General features: G+C 32.2%; 1 protein-coding gene across 3 annotated transcripts in view; it reads right to left on the reverse strand.

Moving 5' to 3' along the window:
* The window catches only part of LOC114331029 (uncharacterized), a 443107-nt gene that overhangs the window by 124229 nt on the left and 299916 nt on the right, over window positions 1-18962 (reverse strand). For all 3 annotated transcript variants that reach the window (XM_028280506.2, XM_028280498.2, XM_028280491.2), the window contains exon 2: window positions 4146-4281. In XM_028280506.2, coding sequence (XP_028136307.1) covers window positions 4146-4281 — 136 coding nt within the window. The remainder of the gene's footprint in view (window positions 1-4145; window positions 4282-18962) is intronic.

Raw genomic sequence — 18962 nt, forward strand, 5'->3', positions numbered from 1 at the left:
CCTTTTTTATTTAGTAATTCCACCATTAGTACGTTCTTTAAAGGTAGAATATTGCAAAACCTCTAAATTTTAAAGAACTACTTGTATTGACATGAAATTTGGCATACACATAGGTCTAACACATGGCATAACAGGTCAAAAAAAGTAATATTGTGCCGATGTGTGCTTTTACCCTAGGGGTGAGTTTCACCCTCTTTTGGGGGTGAAAAATATATGTTCGAAATAAGCCGGGAAATGGATAAAATGACTAATTCTAAACAACTTTTGTTCTATAAAGTTTTTTCACCAAGTTAATACTTTTCGAGTTATTTGCGAGTGAATATGTTAACTTTTCTACAAAATAACCACGTTTTCAGACGGTTTTTCGCAAATAACTCAAAAAGTTAGTATTTGGTAGAAAAAAAATTCCTATCAAAAATATAGTACGTAAAAAAGTGAAAAATTCTGTGTATATATTAGGTCACTGTACCTAGTAGAATCAGAGTTATAGCTAATGAAAAATAGGTTCATATTCGTCAAATTCCAAATCGTATATTTTAACGTACCATAACCAAAGAACGAAGCACTTTTTTGGGAAAAACTCTATTTAACTTTTTTAATATGTTTAAACAATGCTTATTTTTGTTTTAAAAAAAATTTTTAGCATCAAAAGTAAACAAGTTACGCTCAAAATAAAGTTGGACCCTTTTTTTTGAAAGAAATCGGGAAAATCACCTCCTAATTATCATTTTAAATGAACTTAATTGTTATCACTTCACAAGTTTTTTACTCGCGTATGTATTGATCATACGATCTGTAAGTTTCATCGGTTCAAAGTTCTTATTTCCTAAGAGCTGTAGTTAAAAGGGCTTGAACGAGTCACTTATCACGAGTGTATGCAAATTTAGAAACACCGAATCTTGACCAATTTTTGTCTTACAGAAAAACAAAAAATACAAACTATTCAGAAAAGTAAAGCCGACTTTTTTTATTGTTTAAGACTTTTGGTATCTCTTACAATTTTTAAGTTATTTTGAAACAAACTATTCTTTTCAAAATTACAATTTTTAAAAATTTTAGTTTAAAACCAATTTTTTTCAAAAATAAGCACTTTGAATCGATGAAATTTACCGATCGTATAAACACAACATAAGTAAATTAACTTGTGAAGCGGTAACGATTAATTTCATTGAAATTGCTAATTGGGGTGTGATATTCCTGATTTTTTTTGCCAAAACAAAAGGGACCAACTTTATTTTGAGCGTAACTTGCTTACATTTGACGCTAGACATCTTTTTATAAAAACAGAAATAAAGCTTTTTATAAAGAAATAAACACTTTAAAAAAGTTGTAATGTGTTTTCCCCAAGGATGCTTCATTATTTGGATATTTCACATTGAATTATTCTATTTGGAATTTTTCGAATATGAACCTATTTTTCATTAGCTATAACTCTGCTTTTGCTAGGTATAAAGACCTAATACATACACCGTTTTTTTCACCTTTTTATAGGCTATAGTTTTGATAAGAATATTTTTTTCGACAAAATGCTTACGTGTTGAGTTATTTGCGAAAAACGGTATAAAAACGTGGTTATTTTGTTGAAAAATGAACATATTCACTTGCAAATAACTCGACCAGTATTGATTTATTGAAAAAACTCTATAGAACAAAACTTGCTTAAAATTAGTCAGTTTATCCATTTCGGGACTTAACTTCAACATATATTTTTTCACCAACGAGATGGGGTGAAACTCACCCCAAGGGCAAAAGCACACATCGGCACCATATCACTTTTTTTCTATCACATGTTAGCTATGCGTATGCCAAATTTCATGTCAATCAAAGCAGTTCTTTAAAATTTACAGCAAAAACCGTGAAAGAATGTAACTACATTACATACCCAATCCGACAAGTGCTACTTTTTTCTTTTTGTTCGTTTTAGACGACATTTTTATTCCGAACGTGACAAAATACCTCTAGATATTTTATATACACATAAAATATCCAACGTCTAACTGACCACTAAAGTCGACTTTACATTACATGATTTATCATGTGATTTATCATATGATTTGGTCATGGAGTGAAATTTACATGTTTACACTGTGTGATTTGTCATATGATTTTATCATAAGCATTGCTATTCGGCTCGTTTTGTCATAAGCATTGTCATGCGGGTCGTCATGGGAAAAATCATATGACAAATCACATGATAAATCATGTAGTGTAAAGTCGACTTAACTAAGCGAATTATTGTCCCTTCGCATATCGGTACTGTGACTGATAAAAATGAAACACGGAATATTTACGTTTGTGGGTAAAGAAATATCCGTTCTAGGTACCCATGTTATACCGCAGACCAAATCGGCGGGAGCGGAATGACATATCTGATCGTAGTGATAGATCGTTAATGGTAAGAAATCCTCTCCGTGTGTGCCCAGCTATTATGACAAAAAGGACGATAAAAATCTATGATAATTTACAACAAACAGAAAGTTTGTTGACTTTGACACTTTGACAACGATTTGAACGATGTGGAATTTATTTTCCGTCTTTTGCTAGTGCTAAGTTCTATTGCTTCGCTGATTACACGTTTGGTCTTATTTTCAATGTTAGCTAGCACTGTTGTTTCATTTAAGTTTATTTTATATCCTGTGTTTATGACATGTTGTGTTAGAGATGAACTCTTCTCCTTTTTCGATGGCATTTCGATTCTTCGAAATTTCGACGAGTTCCTGTCGTCTAACTCACGCTTATATTCTTCGATTAGTATGTCCGATGTACGATTTGTCGCAGTCCTCAAATGGGATCTTGTATACTCCTTGATTTTCCAGTGAAACTTTTGTTTTTGCGGATAATAATATTTTCGCGATATTCCACTCGCTATTAAATAATATCATAGTCGCCATTCTGTTTTTCCTTAGAACTCTGCTGCTGATTTTGTCTGTCGTGCCTTTTATATAGGGCAGGATAATTTTCCAAATGGTTTTTCCTTTTTTTTTCTGTATCCCTACTTTTGTTTCGAAATGTGTCTGCCTTTTTAATAGCAGACGTGGAGAAGCCATTGTTTCTTAAAGTTATTTTGACTTTGTACATTTGCTCGTTCTTGTGGTCCTCATCTATCAGTTTTATCAGATTTTGTCATTAGGGTTTAGGTTGCCGAATTTAATTGTGCTGGATGATGGTGTGTAAATATCTGTCAGTACGGGTTGGTTTTCGGTATACTATATATCCTATTATCCTATGCTTTCGTCGTCCTTCTTTATAACCAACACATCTAATAATATAATGGGAATTGTCAGTTATTCTCCCGTTCCATGATAAACTATATTTTGGAGTGAATATTGTTGATGTGTTGCAGGAATATGTTGAGCTTTTCTTCTCCATATGTCCAGATTACAATTGTGCCATCAATATAACTAAGCCACAGTTAATACTCTATTTTGATTGTATTGCTTTTGTTTCCATATCCTGCATAAACAGGTTTGCTATTACGGATGACAGTGGACAGTGCTCCTTTAACTTGTTTGTACATCTGGTCCTTTTATTACTTAAGCAATGCCTCGTCAAGTTTAGTGTATCCTATGGTATTGGGATATTATCTGGATATGATTTCTAAAGATTCTTCTAATGGAATAATGGTGAATCATGAGACTACACCAAAGCTAGGCAACAAGTGTCCAATCTCGAGAGTAACGTCCTTTATATGGCTGATAAAGTTCTTGCCGTAAGAGTCTGCTTCATCTGCATATGGTTATAGTTAGTTAGCCAGAAATTTTGACAGTAGGTGTAACGGTAATCCGATAGAGCTCACTATTAGTCGTAATGGTAACACTTTCTCATGTACCTTTGATAAACCGTAAAGTTTTGGGCATCTTGACGACTTTTCTCGTGGAATGAGCAGGAACTGTTGTTCTTTCTTGAGGCTTGTGTTTTGGCTTTCGATATTTAGAATGTGTTGGACACTCCATACTATTTATATCTACTTTCTACATATTCGATACCGTTCTTGAGGGTCAACGAACGTTAATAATATCTTCGTCTACTAAATTTAACTGAGTGTTAAGATTTCCTGGATAAAGTGAAACAATAGATGGTTTTTATGTAGGTAGGATAAGTTATGAAGGTTTCTTTATGTTAAGTTGAATCAAAATATAACTTACCTAAATAACGTAGTCTGTAATGAAGATATGCTAGTTGTATAAGGCGTGTTTCCATATGTTGGAAGAACCTCCCTTAAAATATATTCCTCCATAAAATGGAGGGATCTGCCTGAGGCGGCATAATCACAGAAGACAACTGAAACAAAAAAAATGTGGTCAGTATTAAAAACTAACAAATAACTAACATTTAAATAATAAATTGAAAATTTCGTTTTTTATACATTTCATATAAATGATTTCTCTCTATTTCGAGAGGAAGGAAGACTGTCTGAGCCCTACACAAACTACTACAGAACAGTGATCTAGCCCAGCGGTTAGCAACCTTTTTGATATTGCGACCCCAAAATTAAAAAAAGAGTTATGAGCGACCCCATAAAAAAATCACTAAATTAACAAGTGCAAAGGTTGGTTCAGGACGAAATTAAGGTAAACTTCAATTATCCTCCATGTTGTACTTAGCTGTTTTTATTTCGTAAATTATGTTGAAGAGTTTATTTATTTTGGAAAGTAATATTAGAGCAAACTATGCATTTAACATAATATTTATGATGCCATTAAATGAGACAAGCAATTATTTTGACATTTTATTTTTTTTTAAATAGGTACATACACGTAAGTTTACAAACTAATGTGAACCTTGTGCTTGCACACTTGCAGTCAGTATATTAATTCTTGGTGATACATTATCAGAAAGAGACACCCTCACATCAGGTTCTACGTTAAGTCTGGAGCGATATTTTGTTTTTATAGCAGTCAATGTGGAGAAAGCTGTCTCGCACAGGTATGTAGATGCGAATGGCAGCAATTTCAGCAGAGATGTTTTGTATAACAGTGGATATTCCTTTTCCATCATTATTCAGAACTTGGGTACATCTGTGGTTTTGAAAATAGATCGAAGGCTTTCATCGGACAATAAATCGATCAGCTGCTCCTTTTCTTTTAAATTTATCTTCACAGTGTTAAGATCACAAGTGAATAGGTTAATTATCCATTGGTCGCTGTGTGACGTATCTGGGAATCGTAATACCAAGTCTTGCTTAAGGCTTGTAAGATGCATGATGATTTTGGTTTCAATTTCTTCTTCGAGCTTTATATTGTTTTCTTCAGAAAATTTCTCCAAACATGCAAACATCTCGTAGTTTTCAGCACTGATTTTGTCTATCCACAAACTTATTTTCCTACAAAAAACTTTTATTTTGTTAGCCAAAATCAATACATTTGTACTCTTCCCTTGCAACGATTGATTTAAAGCATTAAGTTTTTCAAAAATGTCCGAAAGATAGCCAACTGTTGCCAGCCAATTTTGATTCAAGAAATATTCCGGTAGCTTTGGTTCCCGTTCAAGTAGAAATATTCTGATTTCATCTTTGAAATCAAATACACGTTGGAGTATTTCTCCTCGCGATAACCAACTGACCTCCGTGGGGGTGGGGGCGAGGGCGCAGGAGCGGTGAGGTTGTAACGGGCGGGACTGGACAGGACGTACAGTCGTAATTATTTTCGATTCTCTCCGTTTTAAGGACATTGTGTAATTAAAGAGAGGTTATATTTTACGCATAAACCTTAATAAAACTCGATAAGTACAGGACCTTGTTGACTTTTTTACTTTTTTGACGACCCCATAAAGATCTTTCGCGACCCACCAGGGTTGCGGACCGCTGATCTAGCCCACAGTCCTTTACGGAAGCAAAACATGGGTTATGACCAAAAAGCAAGAAAATATGCAGAAAATCTAGGAGCGGAGTGTTTTAAGGCAAATATTCGGGGGAGTAAAAGACGATGAAGTCGTTTGGAAGAGACGAACAAATTCAGACATCAGAGAGCTAGCTCTACTGGAAACCAGAATTAGCCATATCGTCAGAACAAAAAGACTTAGGTTATCTTGCGAGAATGCGGAAAATGGTTAGGTCATCTTGCGAGAATGGCGTACGGAAGGTGGGCAAAGAACTCGCTGCTAAGGGGGAAAGGAAAGAAGAGAAGGGGAAGACCACGGAAAAGTGGCTAAAAGAGTGTAAGGAAGACCTTGAAACAATCTGGATAACAAATTGGAAAACTGCGGCCATGGACAGAGGAAAATGGAGGAAAACACTGGAAAATTTTCAAGTCATGGGCTTTTAAGGCCTGTTGGACTGTATAATTGTGCATAAAATACAATCTACACAGATCTAAATAAAAGGGCCTAGCCGGGTAAGATGATGAAAACTGCCCCCAACTCGATTCGAATTCCATATAGGTCACCGTTTAGCATATATAGTGAAACTCACTTTCTGAAATTTTTAGCCCCCTAGGTGGTCATGTGACCCACCTAGAGCCTAATTAGGGTTATTATGTTTTTATTTTTTATCTCAGCCGCATCGAGAACTAGCGAAAAACTTTAAATAAAAAAGTTGTAAGCTTTAAAAAGTTCTGTCCGAAATTTTTTTTTAATTTTGGCGAGAAATTTAAATTTTAAAACGATTTTAAAATTTTAAATGAGTATAAAAAATAACTAAGACATTCGTTTTCACGAAAAAAAAATATATAACGTATATTTTTGCATAGTGTTTTACCCTGAATTTTTTCAAATTTTTAAAATTGGTGAAACGCACCTTTTCGTTTTTTGATACAATTTTATACATGTTTTTCAAAAAAGGTAACACCGTCACTAGAATAGGTAAAAAACTGAAAAATAATTGGGGTTTGCTTAGTAAAAATTTTTTGTAATGTCATCCATTTTCAAGATACAGGGCGTTGAAGAAAACAAAATTTTACACATTTTTTACGATTTTGCCGAAACTACTGGCAACATTGTAATACAATTTGGCGAGTTTTTAGAGGTAGTTATTGTGAATTTTTTGACATAAAATTAAGAATTTTATATTTATCATTGGCGCGCATAGGGGTAATGGTATGAACTTTTTAAAGAAAAAAGATAGTATGCCACTGAGATATTTCAAATTAACAATCATTTTTGAATTCCTTGATCAATTTGTGACAAAAAATCTATCTTACTATTTTTTCATACGGCGCGCCAATTTTATTCAAAAAATAAAACATCTTAACCCTTACAAAGTATTTGAACTTATTATAGTAGTTTCTACATCTACATAAACTCGTACATCAATTATATTATTATAAAAACTAATTCGAATAGGTACTTTGGAAGCGTTAAAATATTTTATTTTTTGCAGCAAAACAGCGCGTCGTATGAAAAAATGAGAAGATAGTTTTTTTATCGCAAATTGAACGAGGAATTCAGAAATGATTGTTAATTTGAAATATGTCAGTGGCGTTTTATCTTTTTTTCTTTGAAAATTAAGACCATTACCCGTATGCGCGCCAATGATGAATGAATATAAAATCCTTAATTGTATGTCAAAACATGCACAATAACTACCTTACAATGTTGCCAGTAGTTTCGGCAAAATCGTAAAAAATGTGTAAAATTTTGTTCTATTCATCTGCTGTATCTTGAAAATGGATGGCGTTACAAAAAATTTTTATCAAGCAAACCCCAATTATTTTTCAGATTTTTACCTATTCTAGTGACGGTGTTACCTTTTTTAAAAAATATGTATAAAATTGTGTCAAAAAACAAAAAAAAAACCGAAAAAATGCGGTTTTTTATTTTTAAAGGTGCGTTTCACCAATTTTAAAAATTTGAAAAAATTCAGGGTGAAACATTATGCAAAAATACACGTTATATATTTTTTTCGTGAGAACGAATGTCTTAGTTATTTTTTATACTCATTTAAAATTTTAGAATCGTTCTAAAATTTAAATTTCCCGCCAAAAATTAAAAAAAAAATTCGGACAGAACTTTTTAAAGCTTACAACTTTTTTTATTTAAAGTTTTTCGCTAGTTCTCGATGCGGTTGAGATAAAAAATAAAAACATAAAAAGCCTAATTAGGCTCTAGGTGGGTCACATGACCACCTAGGGGGCTAAAAATTTCAGAAAGTGAGTTTCACTATATATGCTAAACAGTGACCTATATGGAATTCGAATCGAGTTGGAGGCAGTTTTCATCATCTTACCCGGCTAGGCCCTTTAACAAAATTAAAAAGGGAGGACAGCTTATTCTTCATTTAGGTTCAGAGGTGATCCATCATCCCATACGTCTATTTTGGTCTCTCCAAATCTCGTCAGTGGGGCTACATGAACAGCTCTGAATCGAAACAAAACCAAGCTGTCTATTTAAGCAGAATTATAAAAATAATTAGCGTACCGAATGTTATAGCGACATCTATTAAAAAAATGAGAAGTCCATATTTTTTTTAGACCTTTCATATTTTTTTATAATTCTTTGGTTTCGTTTCGATTTAGAGGTGTTCAAGTAGCCCACTGAAGAGGTCTGTAGAGACAGAAACGTACGTATGGGGATGGTGGAACATCTCTGAACCGAAATGAAACATAAGCTGTCGTTAATTTTTCATTTTACTCATATTTTGAGTACACAAAATTAACTTTCGTTGGAATTTTTCCTAGAAGAGTAGACGGAATGTGACTGGATATTGTAGAGTCCCTTTCGTCCAGAGCCGGATTTAAGGCAGTGGGGGCCCCTGGGCAAAATTGGTGTGGGGCCCTACCTCCTACCATTAAAGAAAATGTTATAACCATGTTATACAGCCAACTACACGGTTTTCCCTTTTAGAAATTAAAAAAAAAATGTTGATCTACTTTTATAAATATATTTTTAAATAATAAAAAATACAAGAGCTGTACCTTGTTACAGTAAAATAGTAAAAATAAACAGTAAAATGTATGGTTAAAATCCGGGTACTTTCGAGATTTTTTTAACTGAAAATTCCTTGATTATGTCAGACATGTCTAGTTGCTTTAAGACATTCTGCTCAATGCCCATTATAGAGAGATGATTCAAACGCTTTTGGCCCATCATAGACCGAAGTCGATTTTTAATTAACTTAAATTTTGAGAATAATCTCTCTCCACTACAGTTAATTAGCATCAGAACTAAATAAATATAAACTAAGTGTCACCACAACGTTTGGAAACACATCATTCACATTCTTTTCATTTAGCAGTCGGTACATTTGAAGTTCTTTACTTAGATTAAATGAGACAATTTCCTCTTTAAATGAATTGAAAAATTCTACAAATTATACCAGTTCAATACCTAAGTTTTCATCTAAATCATTGTTATAAATGTCGGTAAGCTTTAGTGAGTGAGCTTCAATTTCATTAGGAGTTAAATTTTCCAAATAATGTAAATATACAAAATTGAAATGAATGGATTCATAAATATGCAGAAAGCCTCTGACTTAAAGAGGAAATGAAGTGATCTATAATAGCGATAAAATTTAGCAAGTCCTAAGTTTCTCTGATGTTGTCATTTCACTCTCTGAAATATTCCTTAAAATAATATAAATTCTTTAAGTGATTTAACATTCCGTTCCACCAACGTGATCTAAGTAAAATCTTACGAAGTTTTGCTTAGTCAAAAAAATTCTTATTTGAAATTTGCGTTCCGACATACAAGTTTTTACTTAACTTGGCCAAGAATAACTTAAATTGTCAGAGATGAACGAAAAGCCACCAAAATAGAAGAACGTTTGTGTAGTTTTTAATGCTCTTTTTGTCCTTTCAATATTTATTGTAAATTGTTACGGTTCTTGTGTAATTGCCTCGGGATTCTAAAAACCATATTATCCACTTCATCCACTACATTCAATTGATTTTCCATCTGATTGTACTCATCAATTCAAATAAATCTTCCGCATCCAAATCCACATCTAAAACGTGCAAATCCTTTTTTCAAAAAATTACACACTATATTCTATATTATATAGTAATAGTAATATTTATTAATCCTTTCAGACATTTTTACAAATAATAGGACAAGTCAGAGCAGAGCAAGTCAGAGCTAGCATTGATCAGTTACAAATGTTATAAAATGTTACAAATATACAAATATTCACGATAAACAACTATAGCCTGTTTTTACAAGACACAAGATGAATTTAAATGCATGCTCCAAGTTAAAATTTTTGCTTAAGTCGTCATAATAGGTGACTTAAGCTTAAGCAAAAATATTTATACTTAAGTAGATATTTTTAGTTGGTGGAACGAAACTCAACGGACTTATAAATATATTTTCTGACTTTATGACTTTATGACTGTGATTTGGCAAAAATATGAGAAACTTTTCGACAGGAGTGAAACCTTCCATATATCACAGTTAATTGATTGACAAACGTCAGCACATTATTCTATGTGAATAATGTGCTGACTTTTTTTTAAGTTTGGTTCTTGGTGGGGGGCCCCCGGAATGTGGGGCCCTGGGCCCCTGCCTAGCCTGCCACCCCTTAAGACTGGCCCTGCTTTCGTCTCCTCGGCATCTCCTTGCCTTATAAATTGTAAAAGGCAGAGATTAAGGATGTTACCAGAAATTAGTTTCACGAAAATTTTCAGATTTATTGTTTACATTTTGGGACTTCTCATTTCTTCTTTAACAAGATTAGTTTTGGACCTTAATTCGATATCTATTATAATATGCAATTTCCTCAATACGGTCATTATTACATATCTAGTTGATAAAATTCTTATCGTTTGTTTTGTTTACCACAATAGCCCGCTGATTATTTATCTAAGTTATTAGGTCAATTACGTAGTTTGTGAATAATATAATATCCGCTTATAGAAATAGGAAGTTATTTATCAATATTATTTAATTAGACTAATCATTTGCAGGAAAAAATTACACATCTACCTGTTTATTGAAAATTACTATGATTTGTTTTTAAACCAAGAGGAGTAAACTAAAAAGACAGATTCACACCCAAGAAAGTCACTAGAAAAATCACCAAATATCTCTTTTTTTCTTGGTTGATCATATCGGCCTTCGACGGTAATCCATAAATATTATATTATACTAATACATCGCTAAAGATTTTTAAAAACCACTCTTTTTATATAAAAGCACACAAAAAATCGCTGATATAATTGAGGGGGTTAGAAGTAAAAGGGTTTAAGTGCACTTTTTTAAAATTTTACTCTAAGTACAGATTCGCATACTTAAATGGTATTAGAATTTGGTGGTAAAACGATTTAAGCATATTTCGCTCTACAGTCGCCATCTATTGCCATTACATTTAGTTCACTGAAAACAATTGCAGTTTGCTTTGGTAGTAAACAGGTTTAACCGTGCGCTTGAACCGTTTTACCATAAAACTGTTTTTAGTACATATTCTGTAAAAACAAGTACATAGTAATAAACGGGTTTAAGTGCGCTTGAACCATTTTACCACAAAACTATTTTTAGTATTCTGTAATCTGTAAACACATGTTAAAACAGGATTAACTGCAAGTAAATAAATGTTAGACTTGTGACCAATTTTGAAGACTAATTAAGTATTACGCAACGTGCCAGTTGTAGTTACACTGTGGATAAAAGCTGGGACAAAAATGATTAGTAATATGTAGTTAACATCTGCACTTAAACCGTTTTACCGGTAACATTTATCAACACCATGTACCGATTCAAGTACATTTTTTTAATAATTGAAAAAAAGGAAGGATATACAGGGTGTAACAAAAATACAGGTCATAAATTTAATCACATATTCTGGGACCAAAAATAGTTCGATTGAACATAACTTACCTTAGTACAAATGTGCACATAAAAAAAGTTACAGCCCTTTAAAGTTACAAAATAAAAATCGATTTTTTCCAATATATCGAAAACTATTTGAGATATTTTATTGAAAATGGACATGTGGCATTCTTATAGCAGTAGTATCTTATAGCATAAAAGTTTTATGGGGATTTTGTTCCTTTCAACCCCCCCAAACTTTTGTGTACGTTCCAATTTAATCATTATTGTAGTACCATTAGTTAAACACAATTTTTTAAAAACTTTTTTACCTCTTAGTACTTTTTCGAAAAGTCGAGTTTTTATCGAGATATTTTGAATATTTGTCAAATCCACCACATATTTGTATATGGTTAAGTACGATATATGGAGACTCGTACACAAACATTTGGGGGGTTTAAAAGAACAAAACCCCCATAAAATTTTTATGTAAACATATTAAAAAAGAAGCCGCAACTCGATAAAAACTGCCTGATCGAAATAATACTAAGAGCCAAAAAAGTTTTAAAAATACTGAGTTTAACTAATGGTACCACAATAATAATTTAATTGGAACGTAAACAAAACTTTGGGGGGGTTTAAGGGAACAAAACCCCCATAAAATTTTTATGGGGTGCACAAATTTCACTATAATTTTTCTTTAAGATGTTCTTGCCATAAGATTGCCACATGTCCATTTTCGTTAAAAAATCTCTAATAGTTTTCGATATATTTGAAAAAATCGATTTTCATTTAGTAACTTCAAAGGGCCGTAACTTTTTTTATGTGCATATTAGTACTAAGGTAAGTTAGGTTCATTTGAACTATTTTTGTTCCCAAAATATGTGATTTAATTTATGACCTGTATTTTTGTTACACCCTGTAGTAAGAGTAATAATATACCCTTATATTTTTATCATTTTATAGTACATTGTACACTAGACATATTTTAGTTTAATGACTCCTGGAATTTATAAAACTCAAACAAATTTGAACCTGATTATCTCATAACTATCAAAACTGCACTTAAACCCTTTTACGTCTGGCCCCCTCAATTAACCTACGAAATGACAATATGTAGTATTAAAATTTCATAAATGTCATTAGTGTCAAAATTTCATCATAGTGAGGTAAACTTGCCTGAGATTGGACCAATTACGAACAAGAATTAAGGCGCGGTAAATTTGAATTACTCCTGGTTTAAAAACAGAGTATTATAGGAATATTACATTTTACATTTTTTATTTAAGCTGTACTCTGTAAAAAACTAAAAGATACAACAAATAAGTAACTTACAAGTAAACTTTTCAGAACACAATGTTAGGTGCATGATCTCAAAACTGTACATACAGGTCTCTGGTTCATTAAGACAAGAAAAAGGAACAACTCAAAAAGAGCATTGATGAAGATTGATCCTTACTGGTTACTTCATAGAAATTCACACTGAAAGCTTTTGTTTTCAATACTTCCACAAAATTTATAAGTTAATGTCACTACAGCAGTTTCGACAGTGTGCTTTTCTCAAGTGATATAAATATGTATTTTACTAAACTATAAATCAACATAGCTTTATATGTCTGCACTTTAAATTCTCTAACTGAAAAAGGTTGAAGATTGGGAAACTGTTTGTATCAAGTTGGTCAGTGAGAATTATATCTTCTTCTTTTTATATAGACATGACACTGTCTGTTTTTTTCAATGTGCCTCTAGTAAGTTGTCGTTCCATCGTTTTCGTGGTCTTCCCACTGATCGTCTTCCTATTGGGGAACCGTCTCTCGCTGTCTTTACTACTCTATTTATTGTCATTTGGCTTATGTGGTCATTCCATTCTATTCTTCTGTTTCTTACCCAGTTATTAATGTTATCCACCGTCGTACATCTGTACTTCTAGCTCTGTCCCATAGAGTCTTACCATAGATTTTTCGAAGGGTTTTCATCTCCGCTGTTTCGAGCAATCTTTTTGTCCTCTCTGTGTCGGGTCGTGTTTCTACCGCGTATGTCATTATTTAGTCCAGGAACTAAAGCTTTTCACCTCGCAATTTTTACAGAATGTATCGATTTGCTTGAAAATTTGAAAGTAAGTACATAGTGGATGGTCCAAGGATCAAAATATATCTGATGCCAAAAGGAGCTTTTACCATGGGGGTGGTTGCCACCCCATCTACGGAGTGGAAATTTTTTATTATATTTTAAGCGCAAAAGATGATAAAAACATTCATTATAAGTAAAAAATGTTCTATGCATTTTTTTGATAGAATTAATAGTTTTCGATTTATTCGCTATCGAAAGTGTTAGTTTTATATCGAAAAAATCAATGTTTTTCGATATTATACTCATTTACGATTCACTCAATTTTTGTCGTAGAAAAAAGTTTTTTAAACCAAATTCTCAAAAATTAATTTAACCTAGAATTTCATATTAAAACATTTTTTCGTATCTCTGATGCTAATCTTTCTATTCTGAAGAAAATGGCGTTTTTTACAAAACTACAAAAATTCGTTATTCGTTTTTAACCCCAGTTTTTTAAAAACTAATCATTCTAAGCCAGTCAAACTTCTGGAATCTATTAATAATGCATAAGTAAAGAAGAATAGAAAAGGCCAATGACTAAAAACATCGCTAACTTACATTATTATGCTTCCAATTGGAATTTTTCTTTTTTTTTTCAAAAAAATATATTGATTTGTTAACCGTAGCTTTTTTATTTTTTATCCTAGAAAGTTTGTTAAAAAATAATTTTGTAGGTTTTTATAAGGTATATAAGGATATTAATATTAAATTATTTTAAAATCCTAAGTCGCAAAAAGAGGTGACTTTGAAAGGGTTGGTAAAGGTGGTTTTTGCATGTTATTATAAGGTTTCATTGTCAATAGCTCATTGAATTTTTACCACATAAAAATTTTTTACACCGTTTTCTTGGAAATTAAATAATCTATAATTTTATATTTAAATATTTTTTCGTATCTCTGATGATAATCTTTCTATTATGAAGAAAAGGGCATTTTTTCCCAAACTACAAAAATTCGTTATTCGCTTTTAACTCCATTTATTTAAAAACTAATTATTATAAGCCAGTCAAACCTCTAGAACCTATTAACAATACATAAATAAAGAAGACCAAATAAGGTCAATGACTAATTTTAATTAGGGTGGTGAGTAGGGTAAAGTCTCCGATCACTTTTTCGCTGAAAAAATAGGGACTGACATTCTTTTATTATAAGTCACTTAATTTTTGAGCTAGAGACTACTTTTTTTCAGGAGATAGATATTTCTAAATACTTTAAATTAGTTTAAACCAGTTATCCTCGAAAAATTCATAGTTTTCTCGTCTTTTGACTTTGAAAATACAATATTTAGCATTTGACGAAAAAGAGCTAACATATAATAAAGTATAGCTCGATTACTATTGGTCTTAAAGAAAATAAAAAAAACCGTTTTGTTTATTTTTTTTAAAGGTACATTTTTGTTAAGCAAGTTCTTTTGATAAAACAAAAACTTTTTGAGTTATTTGCAGAAAACTGATTAAAAACATTGATTTTTTCGCTATAAAACTAAGACTTTCGATAGCGAATAAATCGAAAACTATTAATTTTATCAAAAAAATGTATAAAACGTTTTTTGCTTAAAATGAATGTTTTTAACAACTTTGGCGGTCAAAATAAAATAAAAACTTTCCACACCCGACATGGGGTGGCAACCACCCCCATGGTTAAAGCGCCTTTCGGCCTCGTATAGATTTTTATCCTTGGACTATCCACTACTTATTCTCAAATGTTCAAGCAAATCGATCCATTCTGTAAAAATTGCGAGGTTTTGTCCTATTTTAAGCTTCATTACTTGGACTAATTGGTCTGATGACTGTTTTGTAAATTCTGCCTTTCATTTATTTTCCGATATTTTTATTTCTCCATATTGTGTCATTCAGGAAACCTGCTGCTTTGTTTGCTCTATTTGCTTGATCTTCCACTTCTGTTTCGAGCCTTCCGTAGCTAGATAGTTTGGTTAGTTTAATTATATTATTAGTTTAATTATATCTATTTTTTTTTAATTATTAATTTCCATAAAGATAACAAGGCCTTTATTTTGAAAATAAAGAATTTGAAACTGTTCATTTAAAGAATGATCATGATCTAACTCTAGGTGAAGTGCGTACGTATATCTGTTTTTCTATTAATTAAAGCCCTTTTGTTTCTGCTTTACGTTTGTCAAAGGTTGTGCTAGTTTGGACCCATGTACGTTTTTGGACAGTCAGCACATGTCACTATGTAATTATTGCTTTTTCTTTTGGCTCTTATATTGTTCTTAATGTAGATATTTGATTAAATTGTGTTATTCCTTTCTTTTTTATGTGTTTGGCTATTTTTGTTGATATCGTGCTTGTATATGTGATAGAGCAGAAGTTACTCCGGTTTTTACTGTGGTGGTGGAAAGACTAATTTCAGGGCTTTCTTTTTTGAGGGCTCTCAGTTTTTGGTTTAAAATTTTGTTAATTGGGCAAAAAGCAAATATCAGTAAACAATGGGTACAACGAACAAACAATTAACAAAATTTTAAATCAAAAACTGCATAAGAAAGCCCTGAAATTAGTCTTTTCACCACTACAGAAAAACCCAGTATGTACTTACCCCTTCTTTAAACATGCCACAAGAAAACAATTTCAGAAAAATAATTCCTTGCGTTTGTTCCCACCTGCAACTCTGTAAAAACTGATAAATTCACAATAAACCATTATAAAATTTGATAATGACATAACATATTCATCATTCCAACTGTTTTTTTGGGTATCAGGTTTCGCTGTCAGTAATTCTATTTGATTTATGGGAGCAAATTATTGGAATTTTATATGAACTTGAAATGTTTTGCGATAACTAAATGGATAAAATTACACACATATTTTATGGATCACGTTTATCAGAGAAGGAAGAGATAAAACATTTACAAAATAATGTCTATGGCAGAAGGAAGACAGTTCAGTCAGCAATTGATTTTCATTGATATCAATGAGCGATAGCAATAAAAAAATACAAAAAAGGAATATTCAGCACCTTTGTGAAATATTCACACACATTCATTTTAAAATAAAATTTTACTATAAAAATTAATGGTATTATGGAGATAATAATATAGGTAGGTATTACATACTATAAGTGAAAACACTGCTACTATATTAATAAGAAACGAATAGATTAGGAAAAAGGCAATTACTTTTACATAATATATTATTAACCAGCACAAGGTACAATAAGCCAATCGGCTGAATTTACCAATTAAACAGTCCTGTGACTTTTTACTACACTGTGGTGCAAAATTAACCGGACACTCAGATTTTTTTGTTTTTTGTGGTATAATGGTGTAAACAGTAATTTCCCTAGAGGCACATACAGAACTGATTACAATTCAAGGGGGCAATTTGAACGTTCAACGGTAACGGTATTCAGCAATGTTTGAAAGATCATATAGAGCCATTTGTCCAATTTGATGAAGAAAACTTTCGTCTGATGCCAGATAATTATCGTGGTAGGGGAGTTCAAGCTCAAGCGGAGATTTTTGCAGTTACTCGAGCGCGTCAGATTATCACCTGGGGAGAAACCTTACCCTGTAAATATATCTCTACCATATATTGGCTCTTAATACAGGGGAGTCGTTTAGGTGGGTCTGAAAAAAAATCTATCCTTAAAAAAACTCGAAATCGTCAGATTAAGATAAGGTAAGTTAAAGTACATGGATGTGTTTAGAATATCGTTAGGTATATCCCGTAGGGAAAGAGTTCGAAATGAGGAAGTAAGACGACGAATTGGAATAGATGGCTACTTAACAACAGACATTGAGAGGAAACAGTTGATTTGGTATGGTCATGTTCAAAGAATGGAAGACACAAGATTGCCCAAAAAGATCATGCAGTGGGTACCACCAAACCGCAAAAAACGAGGAAGACCCAAAAAGACATGGAAAGAAGGGGTAACCAAAGCAATGAGTGCAAGGGATCTTAGAGAGGGCCAATGGGATGATAAAAGGACGTGGAAGTTAGGCATCGGACAACGTCGAAAGACGTTCTAAAACCGATACATATATATAAGTTAAAGTACATGCCAAACAGTGTATATTTCAAAAATCTAACGATTTTAGCGAATATTTCACGAAATGCACTTCAGATCGAAAAACTAAAAAATACGTGTTCAATTTTTTTCAAAAATCTATCGAATGATAAAAAACACGACATCCAAGGAGAGGAGTGGGGGGTAAATTTAAAATTTTAAATACGAACCCCGCGATATTTCGCGAAATGAACATCAGATCGAAGAACTGAGAAATACACGTATTCAATATTTTTGAAAAATCTATCGAATGACACCAAACACGACCTCCCACGGAGGTGAGGTGGGGGGTTACTTTAAAATCTTAAATATGAGCCCCCATTTTTTATTGCAGATTTGGATTCCTTACGTAAAAATAAGTAGCTTTTATTCGAGATATTTTTTCGAATTATGGATAGATGGCGCTATAATCGGAAAAAACGATTATTGGAAATGGAAAATTAAATTAAAAAATGGAAAGTCCCCTACTTTATGGAAAACTTTACTTAACTTTTTTTGGTTTTAGGACCTACTCTTCACAGCCCAATAGGTTCCCATAACGCTCGAGTAACTGCAAATTTACCATATTTTCCTCCCCTAATATCGCAAGAATAATTTGGGATTACTTGGATAAATTTGGGATTCGTTTATTATCATGACCCCCAAGGAATCGAGACTTAAGAGGAAACAGTAGCGATCAACAGGTAGCGAACACGAGTTCCAAGATTTCGGCTGTAATTTTGAATATTTTTTCGAGATACTTGGCACACGTATTCGTAATACATATAATAAAGGATGGCGGTACAGAGCCCAATTTGAAAAATATATTAATATGTGGAAATTACTCTGTAATTAAATACAATATTAAAAAACGAGCCTGTACCGCCATTAAGAAGAACAAAAAAATACACTTTCTTCAAATAAACTTTTTTATCCGATGCCTAGATTTTGTATCATTTTGGAACTACTAATGAAATAAACAATTTTAGTAGTTCCAAAATGACACAAAATCTAGGCATCGGATAAAAAAGTTTATTTGAAGAAAGTGTATTTTTTTGTTCTTCTTAATGGCGGTACAGGATCGTTTTTTTAATATTGTATTTAATTACAGAGTAATTTCCACATATTAATATATTTTTCAAATTGGCCTCTGTACCGCCATTCTTTATTATA

The sequence above is a fragment of the Diabrotica virgifera genome, chromosome 5, assembly GCF_917563875.1.
Source record: "Diabrotica virgifera virgifera chromosome 5, PGI_DIABVI_V3a".
In the NCBI taxonomy this organism is placed as follows: domain Eukaryota; kingdom Metazoa; phylum Arthropoda; class Insecta; order Coleoptera; family Chrysomelidae; genus Diabrotica; species Diabrotica virgifera.